Source organism: Strigops habroptila, chromosome 9 (assembly GCF_004027225.2).
Source record: "Strigops habroptila isolate Jane chromosome 9, bStrHab1.2.pri, whole genome shotgun sequence".
Taxonomy (NCBI): domain Eukaryota; kingdom Metazoa; phylum Chordata; class Aves; order Psittaciformes; family Psittacidae; genus Strigops; species Strigops habroptila.
Window position 1 is genome coordinate 35,362,329 of NC_044285.2, and position 13,124 is coordinate 35,375,452.

At 38.6% G+C, this 13,124-nt stretch overlaps 1 protein-coding gene across 16 annotated transcripts in view; it reads right to left on the reverse strand.

Moving 5' to 3' along the window:
- Positions 1-13,124, reverse strand: part of TENM1 (teneurin transmembrane protein 1) — a 1,007,752-nt gene that overhangs the window by 110,787 nt on the left and 883,841 nt on the right. For all 16 annotated transcript variants that reach the window (XM_030497214.1, XM_030497216.1, XM_030497220.1 and 13 more), the window contains one exon: positions 9,671-9,871. In XM_030497214.1, the coding sequence (XP_030353074.1) occupies positions 9,671-9,871 (201 nt within the window). The remainder of the gene's footprint in view (positions 1-9,670; positions 9,872-13,124) is intronic.

A 13,124-nucleotide genomic window follows, 5' to 3' on the forward strand; every position in this document is an offset into this window, starting at 1 on the left:
AATAGACAAGGCTTCCTAAACTGAAGAGGGACATGCTGAAAGATACGCTGCAGCTAAAATACACAAGGAGTTTTTGCTCAAACACAATTGAAATATTCTTGTACAATTACTATAAATTTAGTTTTATTTAAAAAATATTGCTTCAGACTAAATATTTAAGCAAAAGTCCTTAAGGAGACCAGAGACCAGGAATTCCTTACATGTCTACATATATTACACGTGCAACAATCTACACAATCAAAAAACTTAAAAATACAATATGTAGGAGAAAAGAAAGTTCCCCTGATTTTGACTTTTATCAATAGCAGTTTCCTATTTTCAGAAGTTAAACTTCATAGACTCTGCTGCATAAGCATATTGAAATGATAGCTATTTTTGTAGAATGCTTACCATGACAATAAAAAAACCCCATTATAAATACCTGCTTTTCAGGGATTGATGCAACACATTTTGCACAATACGTGTTCTGAAATTCATGAAGGACAAAGCCTCTAGTTCTTTTAGTGCTTTTTTGTACTTTTGCTCTAGCAATTCCCATTTGTGCTTTTCCAGCTGTGTGGAAGGGAAGCTCACACTTAATACAAAAACCCTTCTTTAAATGCTGGTGGTACAGATAATGTGTCACAGTTTCATCACTGGACTTAGCTTGGCAAATTAAAAGCTGAAGATTTTGTATATCACTACTGTTCTGTGCCCATTTGGGCTGTTTTATCCCCGTCATCACAAGATCCATTACACCAGCAGAACATTCCTACAACTTCTCTACTTCAGAGACCTCTTTTATAAAGGGCTTTTGCGGAGTACAAGCCTTTCCTATTCAGAATTTCCACCTTGGTATTTTCTTGGACACAGAGCGTTCACGAAAGTCCTTTCCGTACTATATTCTGTTAGTTGCTGTACTATGATTCTTTACCACTGTCTAGATTGACTACTATGCAGGCAATAAGGTTGAGATGCAAAAAGGGATGCAGGCACTTAATTACAACTTTAAATGTCTAAATACAAAATTTAGACCCTTAAAGTCTTTGCTCAGCTTACCTAATGGGGAGGTGCTTGAACCACTTTGGCACGTGAATTCCTCCTAAAATCCCACTTATTTGCCAGGTTTTGCTACTAGATAATCACCCAACTGAGGCTGTAACAGCTTTATGTTAAATTCTCTAGTTTCGCAGTCTGCATGATCTTACATGGGTGTTGCCTAAGGATCTCAATGAGCATTACTCTCAAAACAGATCTTCTGGAGCTGGCCTAGCACAAAACGCCTTGAGGCAGACAGTTCCTGGACACAACGGACTCCCCATAGAGACACGATTCCATGCATACAGAGAGGGAACACCCTGTTAGCTACCTAGAAAGTAATATAAACAGGACCATATTGCTGTCACCAGCAGCTTTGGTATATTGTTCCTGGATAAGAGAAGAGCTGTTGGGATAGAAGCATCCAGAATTGGGTCTGTGGATTCCACCCAGTGGAATAAGTAATACTTTCTGACTAAGATTTACAAAAGCTGCCTTAAGTAAATTAAGTTTACATTTGAATGAGTGATATTGCCAATAATTGCTGAATGAGGTGCAGACAGCAATAGATTAAGAAACTTAATTTTCAGGAAGAAAAAGGGAAGGAAAGAGCCATTATTTTTGGCATATCTGCAAAATAAGCAGCAATCAGTTGAAAAACATCCAAAGTTTCCTCATTGTATATCTCATACCCTTGACTTATCCTGTTTCTTAAATCAATACATGAATATATCAGGTATTTCTGGTTCCCTCTGGACTGACTTCAACATGCAGGAGAATTAATTTTTATTGGAGTGCTTCACTGTCTTAAATTTCTCATGTTTTAAATTCTCCAGCAACACATATTAAGTATTTCAATCTTTGACTACCAAGTTTTTAATAGAAATCTTGCTCACCAGATATCTTTCTGCAAACTCTTGCAAGTCTACAGGAGATACAAATCAAACTAGTCACGCATCGGCTTTTTTTTTCCAATGAAATATAGAGTAGTAAGAACAGTCTTTCTACAATGTCAGACAATGTACAGCAGGGGAAACCTCAATCATCCTTTTAATTAGCAGAGCAGTAATAGTCAAAGCTCCTCACAAATTAAAGGAAGAGGACAGTTAGATGAAATTAAGTCCACCAGTTCTTCAGAACAAAACAATAAAGGATGGTTATAGTGTAATTAAAAAGTTCTTGAGATTTGTCTACAACAGGGAGTAGAGTAGAAGTACCAACACAGAACAGAGCAGTCTATAGAAAACACATGACAGGTTACATCACACACTGAGGAAATTTCAAGGCTATTTTCACTACTGCAAGCTGTTTGTAGCGAATATCCTTGTCCTTAGCAAAGGAGAATGACTGACACCCATACATTGCCAATTTCCTGAACCTGAAAAGCTTTCTAATTGTGATGAAATGGTTTACTTAATTATTTCTCAAGTTGCAGTTTTTGATGTTTAGCTTTGAAACCAATTTGAGATGTCTTGAACTATATTAATAAACTATATTATACCTTCATTTCTTTCTAAAGTACTTTAAAAAATGCACTCTTCTAATGATTTTTAAATTACTCTACTCTGCGCATATCAATTTACAACAATTACAACATTTTGCATTTTTCAAAGCACTTCAGTTTTAAAGAGGTTTTATGCTCTGCAAGATGCTATGCTGAAGGAAGAGGCTGCTGATCCACTTTTACCCTTTGTAAAATTACCACCCATCTTGCTAGAGAGAGCTTAACCAAAAATAGATATGCTAAATATATACCATCTCCATATAATCATTTTAGGATGAATGTTTTTGTGACTAAGAACTGCCAGTATTCTTTTCCCAATCATAATTAGGTTGCATCAGTGGTATAAATGGATTCAGTGGAATTATGACAAATGTCCTGAAGTAAGGAGGACAGAAACTGACCTACTTTGGCTGAATAGAGTCTAGAGAAATGAATACAGGACAGAATGTCAGAGGCATCAGCTCTGTCACAGATTCTATTACTTTTCAGTCTATAATATTTTAGGCATAGTGCTGCAACTAATTAGTGACTCAGGGCTGGATTCTCACCTGAAACACACTGGGATTGCACTGGTGGCATCACTACAGTTACACTAATTTATGCTAGCTAAGGCTCTGCCCCAGTGAACAACCCTGGCATCCATTTTCTCTTCATAATTCACTCCCTTAATCTAAAGGCTTCATGTTAAAGGCGTCAATCTGAGAACAGAAGAAGAGGTTTTTTTTGTTCAGTTTGTTGATGCTGCACCTTCAATTAGCCAGAGCTTCCCTTCTACCTGACAGTAGTAGTCAGTACTCACAAGTTTGATTTTTGTCTTTCTGAAAAGCACTGCCTATGTGCCTCAAAGGGAGATGACTCATTAACATCAAGGGATTTTGGATGACAGCCTATAAATAAAGCAACAAAGATCCACAGACAGTAAGTAGAAAGTTGACTATACTGAAGCCCTGGTGACATTAAAATAGTGTACTATCAGTCTTCCATCCTACTGCATTATTTTGTCATGTATGCAGTAAATCAACCCATACTGCACAGGTCAACTGAGTCATATGTTGAATATGTCTGAAGAATAGATTTTCACATACAATCATAACTGGATTCAATATGCTGTAAAGATGCTGAGGCTGAAATATTCTGAGGATGACTTTTCCCAGCACAGGTAGGTTTCACAGAAAATATTTTATAATCAGTCTCACTTGGAACTAAGTATGAAATTCCTATTCTCTATTCACATCTTTTAGAGAAGGGGGAGACTAAATGAGAAACGGAACCCAATCTCCTGTGCATTTCTCCTGGGCACGTCCACTGTCAGATGGTTGAACTGATAACAGCCAAATACCTTTGGGCATTTTTGTGCGACTTGCCAAAGGATGACTGAACTAGGAAAACACTAAAATTAAATGAGCAAAGCGATAAACAAGACAGCAAGGAATTAATTCAAACACAGAATACTCATATTTATATTGTGAGCATTATAATGGGTTTTTGGTTTTTAGTGCTTTACATCAAAGAAGCATTTGTTTTTCCGCAAACTAATGATTAGAAAAACTCACTTGTTCTTTTGACAGCATGAGCCAAAGCCATTACAATGTTTGCAGTTGACCTCTTTGCTGTATGGTAGGTGTGACTATTGGAGTCAACCTCTTGGACAATGTGGAACTTTAACAGTGTTGTTGCTCCTTCTTTTTGTCTTGGAAATTCTTTGGGAATCAAAATGGTGAAAAGAGACAGCTCTCCTTGGAGATGTCTGTTGACTTCTGCCTGAGATCAACTTAGTCTGGCCCTTAGCTAGGCCTCCCTTACTTTTAGGTAAAAGCATGCACAACTCTCCTTATTCCTTGTACAGTCCAAAGTGAAGACTGCAGAAAGTGAGATGGATGACTGTTCCAGAAACAGCTGACTAAAACAAAGAAATAAAGTTACTGTAGAAGACACTGAATCTCTGTGTATATTTCAACGCAGATCACAACACAGGTAAAGGCAGCAAGAAATGTCCACTCAGGCCAGCAGGAATGAAAGATTTCATTACATTACTTAATAATGACTGCAGCACTCATCCTTGCAACTGGAATTATAACAGCAAAGTCCAAGGTAGAGCATTTGGAAGAATTCAGCTGGAATAACTCTGTGCTGCTTCTTTCTAAATTTCTGATGCTGATACAATTTTGAAGCAGTGAAAGCCATAGTTTGCTTTTGACCTTCAGGGTATGAGCCAGTTGGCAAATTGGCAAAACAGGCTAATCCATCTCCCTCATGCTAAATACACATCAGTGTATAATCATACAGAACAATTAAAGCGCTTTGATGTTGTCCATAAATAAACCAAATCTTAGCTACAGATAGAAAGTGATTTCTTTTCCTCCTGATGTCACATATGGCTGTAGAAACGATGCCTGTCAATGATGTTTTGATTGGTGTAGCTAAAGATCTGTCAATGTTTTCATAGTGAAGTTCAGCTGATGCTGCCTAAAGAAGGCAAAAGAATCAGAAGTGTATTAATTATCTTTCTGTTTGAACATTAGCTGATAGGAAGAGCCTTCACAAATAGATGCATTAGTAGCAAGGCAAAGCCTTAATGAAAACCATGTCATCTTTGGGATAGGTGAATTGAAACCTGAGCTTTTGACAGAAAATGGCTTTTCATGGAAGGTCAATACTGTAGGCTAGAAAGAGGCCAAATATGTCTCTAATAAATATCCAGCTAAGAATATTGAAAAGACGGATCTTAACAGAGCTACATAAAAAGCCTACATGGGTTGTGTCCTACAAGTAGTGTAGGATTAGCAGTACTAAATGTCTGAACAACTTTCAAGCTGCTGAGTTGCTCTTACTGAGGACCAATTCAGCATGATGAAAATATATCCTGACAGCTGTTTTGGAGTTCTGTAACAGGGTTTCCTGGACCTCAAGGGATGGCAACTGGCCATGAGGAATGTTGGATCTAGAAGGAGTATCTGGAGGTTGTGCAGCAAGATTGTTTTTGGCAGCCCCCAGGTCAGAGCAGACACTATGCTGGACATCTGTGTTAAGTTGATTAGCCAAAATCGGCTTGGAAAGTGTGAAACTGTAACAGCGTTGTGGCTCTGTTTCTTTTGGTTTCGAAACAAAGCAGTGCGAAGAAAGAGAGCAGGTCTATGCTATACCAGAGAAGGATCCTGGCCTCAGGCCTCCAGTGATAACAAGATCTTGAAGCACTTTAGAATTACCGCTCTTTTGGCTAGAAGCTGGTGTAATGGCCACATCAGAATGGGATGCCAATGACTTTGGCAGCAAGCACCTGCTCTCCCGAGATCACTGCTGTTAACAGTATGCTTTGTAGCAATGCTACAAAGGTGCCTGGCTGCCAACTAATCCTCCTACAGAATAGACGCTCAAGCTGATACATCATGCAGGACAGTTTAACTACAGCAGTAAGTCAGATGGACTCTGGACTGGGAATACAGTAGTTAATTCAGTGGCACACAGCTTCTCTCCACAGCCATTGTGTAAGAAACATCTCTAACACTCGAGCTATTTTTGGATAGAAGACTAATCCTCAACTCTGAACACATGCTAGGGCTGCCCTAGTTATAACCAGCCTTTTGTAGTACAGATGTTTTCTGTTGAATTAGTCTATTCTATTGAATAAATTAATTCCTTAGGAACATACATAAGGCCTAAAGAAAAGGAAGAGCTCTTCAGTAAAAACCACTGCAAAAGTTCAATGGACAATCTGAGACATTTAGCTGCTGACCTGAAAAAGAGGATAATGCCAGAATTCCTATACCTATGTGGAAGCCTCCAAGAAGGACTCTGCAACACTTAGGTGCATCACAGCTACGGTCTCCTCATTTTGACAGTCCCTTTAGAAACCATGACCCATGGGAGGTAAGACTAGAAATAATTCACTCTGTTACTCTGTGCTTTTGTGCACGTGCTTCCTCAAATATTTATATATCACATTTCACCTTTTTTAAACTATCCATTTCTCGCCAACCAATTAATTCAACCATGTCACAGTTCAGTGTTTATTGTATCCAAACACTCTGCACATGCAATTTCACATAGAATCTGATCTGAACCATCTGGTAGATTAGAAAAAGACATTGTCTTTAGTACAGCGACTATGCAGAAGAGCAAGTATATACAAGACCAAATAACTGCTTGAATGATCAGGCCATACATCCTTAGCAAAATGGCATCTAAGTGTGAAAAATGAAATCTGTTTTGTAAGAAACACAGGAAAGATGAATTAGTTAATGTGAGGGTACCTTCTTCTGTCTTTCTTTGACCTTTGACTATTTAAGCTTGGAATTTCGGTGTTCCCTTGATGCATGTTTTGTTTTTATGAAGCAACAGGAAAAGAAAACCACAAACTTTCTGTGGTCAGTCATACTTCCCTAAAGGCAAGCCCCAGACCTAAGAAATACATACTTTTTTTCTGCTACTACTCTTTTTGTGGAGGTGGCGACAGAGATGGGGACAGAGAGCAAGAAGAAACGGGCAATGTAGAGAGAGAAGTGTCTGTATGTAGCATTATGAGAAGCAAATGGATTTAAAGTGTTGGCTCTTTTCATAAACATTAAGAACAAAAAGTAGAAAGAATTTGACAGTCTTTCACCTCAAAGAAAGAAACACAATTTTAAGACCTTGTGAGAAGTTTGAATTTCTAAAACTAAATAGAAATTATGAGTGTAAAATACAAACTGAAGGATGATTTGCTTTTTTTGTAAATGTCCTAGAGAAAAATCAAATAGCATGAACACCATGGACTTTTCTAGCCTCAAAAACCCATTAATGAGACCATATCTCAGGCTGGGGCTCCAAACATTGGCAATCCTTCAGGATATGAGTCATACAGTCATCCATCATCGCTGTTCCTCCATTTTCACACTAATTTCTGTCTTTCCCCATAAATAGAATTTCTTATTCTTTGAAGACCTAGAGATGGGTAGGCAGGGGAAGGTACCAGAGAGATGGTTTGTCCTTTTCCAGGTGGGCCACAGTGTATCCAGGACAACATACTCAGGAACATTCTGGCACCTCTGCTATTTCTCCTTTTTAAAGTACAGCAAGATATATTGATTTCTATTTAGGAAAAACTTAAAATAATTTATCCTTTTATTTTGAAAGTATTAGGAATTTGCTGGGGAATGCAGAAATGATGAGGACAGGAATCTGTATTCTTCAAGGTGATACAGAAAGGCAAATTTTCACACATACTGACAATGATGTGGTACAGCGATGGCAGGGAAGTGCAGGGGTTTGAGGCAGGCTGAGAGACTGCTGGTCTATCAGTTGCAAAGCTTTCCTTGTTGTCTGACTCCAGATGAGCAGTCTGCGGTTTACCCTTACTATCCTCTTCATTGCACAGAACCTCATGATTTTTTCCATCTGCATATGACAGCTTGTTTATTCTGACCTTGTTACTCATGTTTTCTTACTTATCTGATGTTCTCCTTCCTCAGTAAAATCAAGCTTTACTTTCAGCATGCACAGCAATCACTGATCCTAGGAAGAAAGTCTCAAGTGCAAGTGTACACCTATACTTTAGCCTAAGACTCATTGCACTGCAAGAACAATCCTGAATCTAGTTTAACACCTATGAAGAAAGATATATTGGAACAGAGACATCTGAAGTATCTAGCTACAGAGAGAAATGCCTGTTGGTGGTTGTAAAAGCATCCTTTAATAACTCAGAGGACAGTAAGGATGAAGAGAGGTGTTTTCTGTATTAGTTCAGGGAGGTAAGGAGAAACCTTACTTTTCTTCTAAAAATTAATCGAAACGGCTTAGAGGTGAGACAAACATGATAACTATGATCCTAGCACACCAGATAAATGCAAATAGAAGCCTCTTCACTGCAGTTATTTATTCCCTTAATGTCTAATTGCCTCACGCAGCTGACAACAAACCTACTGGAGATCAACATCTCTGAGCTACAACAATGTGGTACTAAAACAGAACTAGTTTGCATATTTTTTGAGTAAAAAATTAGTACATAGATAGCAACTTTCCTAATTATTTTCTTCATTAATGGAAGCACTTCTAACCTTCAGGGAATATTTTTAACACATAATAAAATACACGGTAAAAATGCAAGCAACTGGGCTTCTGCTGAAAGCAAAAAAAAGTCAATTCTTATCAAAGCAGGTACCATATCTGCCAGTGTCAGATTGAAATTACATGCGTTAATTTTGGAGTGCAGAATGAATGCAGGGTCTTTGCAACAAACACTGAAAATTATTATCAGGTCAGTATTTTGTTGTTTAACAAGTTAGCATGGAGGGGGACATTTCATGAGTCCCGACTTAAAGATCACAACCACACACTTTAAAGATCTGAATTTGAAATTTATACTGTGCCAAGTGTTCTTTTGAATGATGATTTCTAAGAAAAATTGGTGACTTGGACCACTGGTTGTATTCCACAGTATTCAGCAAATCTGTCACTTGCATCTGTTCCGTACTGGGATGTGCCGCTTATCATCCAAGATTCTGGTTTTGCCAGCTTTACAGGGGAAAAAAAGTAGTAGTACGTAGATTGGTAATGACATGCTCCATTACAGAGTAAAATGTCCAGAGTGCATTCATTTCAAGAAAACGAAATGTAAATGTAAAAAGCACATAGGAAATCCATTTCAACTCTTAATCAAATTCAGTGGGATCAAACCTTGATGGTCCTCTAAGAAAGAAGAGAGTTTTTATCTTGGCATGACAGAATGGATGCTCATTTTTGTTTAAAGATTTTTTGACAGAGCCTTCTTATCATCAGTCACTGCATTTAGACTGTTGGGGTTTTTTATAACCTCCCAGTCTCTCTTAGAGCTGTGGATTCCCTCCTTACATGAACTTGATAAGTGCTCAGCATCTCAGGCAAGAGGCATGCTTAACTCCACTCCCTATGCCAGGAGGAACTTGCAGTCTTGCAGGTCTACTGTTCTTGCTGTCGCACCATCAGGCAGTCAACATCCTTGTCAAAGAGAGAAAGCCTTTCTATCCTTGCCAACAGAAAGCCAGTTGCTGACAAGCCCATTAAGTGCCATACCACAGCACCCTTGGTTCACCCCATCTTGTTCCAGAAATTCATACTAGCACAGGAATAGCAACTACTTTCATGACTCAAACAGAAAGCACAAGCAATATTGAAAAATTAACATCTCCAGCATACCTGTGGAACAGTCTGAACCTGTCCACTGCGGTTCACAGCTGCAGAGTCCCGCATCCAGGAGGAATGTCCCATGCCCCGAGCACTGCTCCTGGCACACAGGAAGGGATGTCTCGCAGTTCACACCGCCCCAGCCTGTGGAGCAGTGACATTCCCCCTGAACGCAAACACCATGGCCGGAGCACATTGGATCCAAGCAGTCCTCTGGAAAGCAGGGAATACACAATTTAGAGCATAAAACTCACACCTTTACAATGGTTTCCTAATGAAATGCAACATCAGGGATTCAGATTAATTTAGTGACTTTTGTGCAAACACCCAAACTGAAACAATGATAACAAACACAAGGAAAAAACAGTCTATGCTAACACGTGTGCAAAAGTATAAGCCAAAACCAAGAAAAAAAAAGCCAGCATCTAGACTGTTAGAGATCTACATGATTCTGCTTGTCAAGGATACTGTCTTATTTTTAGAACACAGATTCCCAAGACAGATCTATTGGTCCATGTCAGTGAAGCTTGTGCTTCAGTAGCAGGGCTGGGAAAGAACTGAGACAATTAATAATTACTTCTACAACTCTGCATTGCGCTTCCATTTGAGTATTGTGCTCTGTGTTTTATCTGTATCTGGGAAAAGAAAGATTTATTCTTTCATCTTCCTGTGGAAAGCTATCTCTATGACTGAAAATTTGATACAAGAAAAGTGGCCATCCACTAACTCTGAGTAGTGAATCTCTGACTGAAAGCTTGCTGTAAAAAAAACATCTCATACAGTCATAAAAAGTATGTGCTGGGCAATTGCAGATAATGAACAGATTCATAAAAGTCATAAAGTACTGATGAACAATTTGCAAACAAAGAGCTAAATTTGTTCTCAATTGTGATGAAACTATTCCTAGCAAAAAATTCAGGAGCTCTGTAGAAGAATTTAAATCGGCTGGTTAGTCCTTTATAATCAGCATATTCCTTCATAAAGCCCCAGCATTTATTTAATAACACAGATTTTAAGCAGAACATAGGCTGCCTTCTCTGGAGGCTGCAGGAAGACTGCAGAGTTGAAGGGGATTTGTGGGGTCCAAGCACAGGAAACAATTAGCCAAAAGCCTATTCATGTTAGATCAAGCTTCAGACTAATGTTAAAGAGGCAGTTGGAAAGCTTTTGTATGTATTTCTCAAGTATCAGCACAAGTACTGTTTCAATAATTAAACTGTAAACTTAACAAACAGTATTCTGTGCTACATGAATGAAGAGATGCTCTCTGCTAAATACTTCAGACATAGAGATTAACAGCCTCCAGTTTATAGGACCTTTTGACCCAAGGATAAATCTTTTAAAAAGATTTATCTTTTGAGCTGCTGTGCCACCAATTCAAGATCTTATTTCAAGATTTATGTTGTATCTTTTTCTGCCTTCCAGGTTTGTTACATAGCACAATATAGTTCTGAATAGAGAGGAATCAGTGTTTCTGGACAACAGGTATCTTGCTAAGCACAGGACAAAAATACTCAGCAATCTTCTCGCATTCCGAGACAGCTCTTTATTTGCTGATGTAAAATTCATTGTGTGACTCCATAAAGGGTTTAAAAAGTATCACTCACTTTCGCAATGATAATCTGACAGGACAAATTCAAAAGACTCCCATAGTCATGAATACATGCAGCTACTGGTGTCCCCTGGATAGTACATCTGCTACTATGTCTGCTATGTTAACAGTACTGCTACAATACTGAACTCATATTTACTTACAATAACATAATCTGAATTCCTGACAGAATCACTTCCACTACTGCACAAGTTATGTTGTACAATACAGTAAACTGGACAGTCATGTCATGCACACACAGTTACAATAAAAACCCCACCATACTTGGTTGCATAGGTTTGCTTCATCCACCCTAGTTCTACATATTCTACCTTTGAAAAAAAAATAATTAAATATGTCTCTTCCTTTCAAGATGCAGTGCTTTCACACTTAGTTTCAATAACTGAGTACATTTAGCTCAATTATTTTTTTCAACCATTCTGCAGGATCACGTTATGGCAAGAAACAAAGCAACTGAAACCAGCAGTCAGCTTCTCACCAGCTACAGGCTTGTTTGGCATCACAGCCTCAGTGAGTAAATGTGTATTACTTCTTCCCATTTGGGTTTTCTTGTTTTTGTCTGTTTCTGAAACCACCAACAACTGAGTATGTCAGCAGAAGTCTCTTGATCCTCCCTTTAAAAACCTGTACCAGGTATGTCAAATCCATCAAATCCATCCTGGAGATTTTTCTGACTAGAGAATTCCAGTCATATAAAGAGCCTCCTCTGTGTGACACTCAAAAGAATTACTTAAAATCTATACAGCAGGAAGCACAAAGTATGCTATTGCTAGCTTCAGGCTATGAGGACTAGTGAAAAATCATCACATCAGGGCAAGCACGAAGAAGAGTTCTGCTTTCTGAGGCTATACACAGGGGAAGAAAGTCAAAGCTGATGACCTATCTCAGAAATGCTAAGAGGCAAACGACAACTGCTTCTTTTGATAGATGAGGGTAGAGGCACACCGGTTCTGCAACCAGCAAAAGTACAATTACTTGTTCTCAGAATTTCCCTCTTATTAGCCAAGCCTTGGAAGATGCTGGTTTAGTATCCTGAACACAGGCTTACAGTAAAAATGACATATGACAACCGAATTACACAATATGCTCCAGTAAAGTGAAACTAACTGCTGCTCTTTTGGCTTTATATTGCCAGTTGTTCCACGCAGAAAAATCTAAGATGTAACAGAAGGAAGAAACAAAAAAGCTGATTGTGATCTTCTGACTGCTCTGGAGAACCACCACATCACATTTTGTTTAAATGATCTGACTGCTTTACCATTAGCTTTTGGCCAAGCAAAAAAAGCCTGCACCTGCTCTCTGACAGTGTGTGCTTAGGTACTGAGATTACTGGCAGCAAGGAGGACTGGGGACACCAGCCACCCTTCCTGAAAAAGTATCTGGAACCTGGGAGAAGTGGAGACAAACACATCAAGATGGTCTCACAACTTTCACCAAAAAAAGGAATCCTTGCTTGCTGGGATGCTTTCCAGGATGCTTTTGGAGGACTGAGAACATGCTGCTTGCTAAAAGGCAAAAACTTCCACCCAGTTCTGTTCTTGCTACTGAGATTCAATGGAGGAATGGAACAGAAATCATCTGAGAACTCGAGTCCTCGCAGATCGAAACAGAAACTGAGTATTTCAGGGGACTGCCCGTGCTACAATTATGAGACAGTTTTATTAGATAATGTTAAATAATTTTAGTCTTTTTAAATAAAAATGTGAATCTAGGAAATTATGTGATCAGCTTCCACTGACTGTCACTGGGACCTGAATGCCTTTACCTTTGATAATTTTCTATCTTAATATTACTTACTTTGACAAAGTAAAGGTGCTTTTGAGCTTCACAGTAGGCTTCTCACATCTACATGAG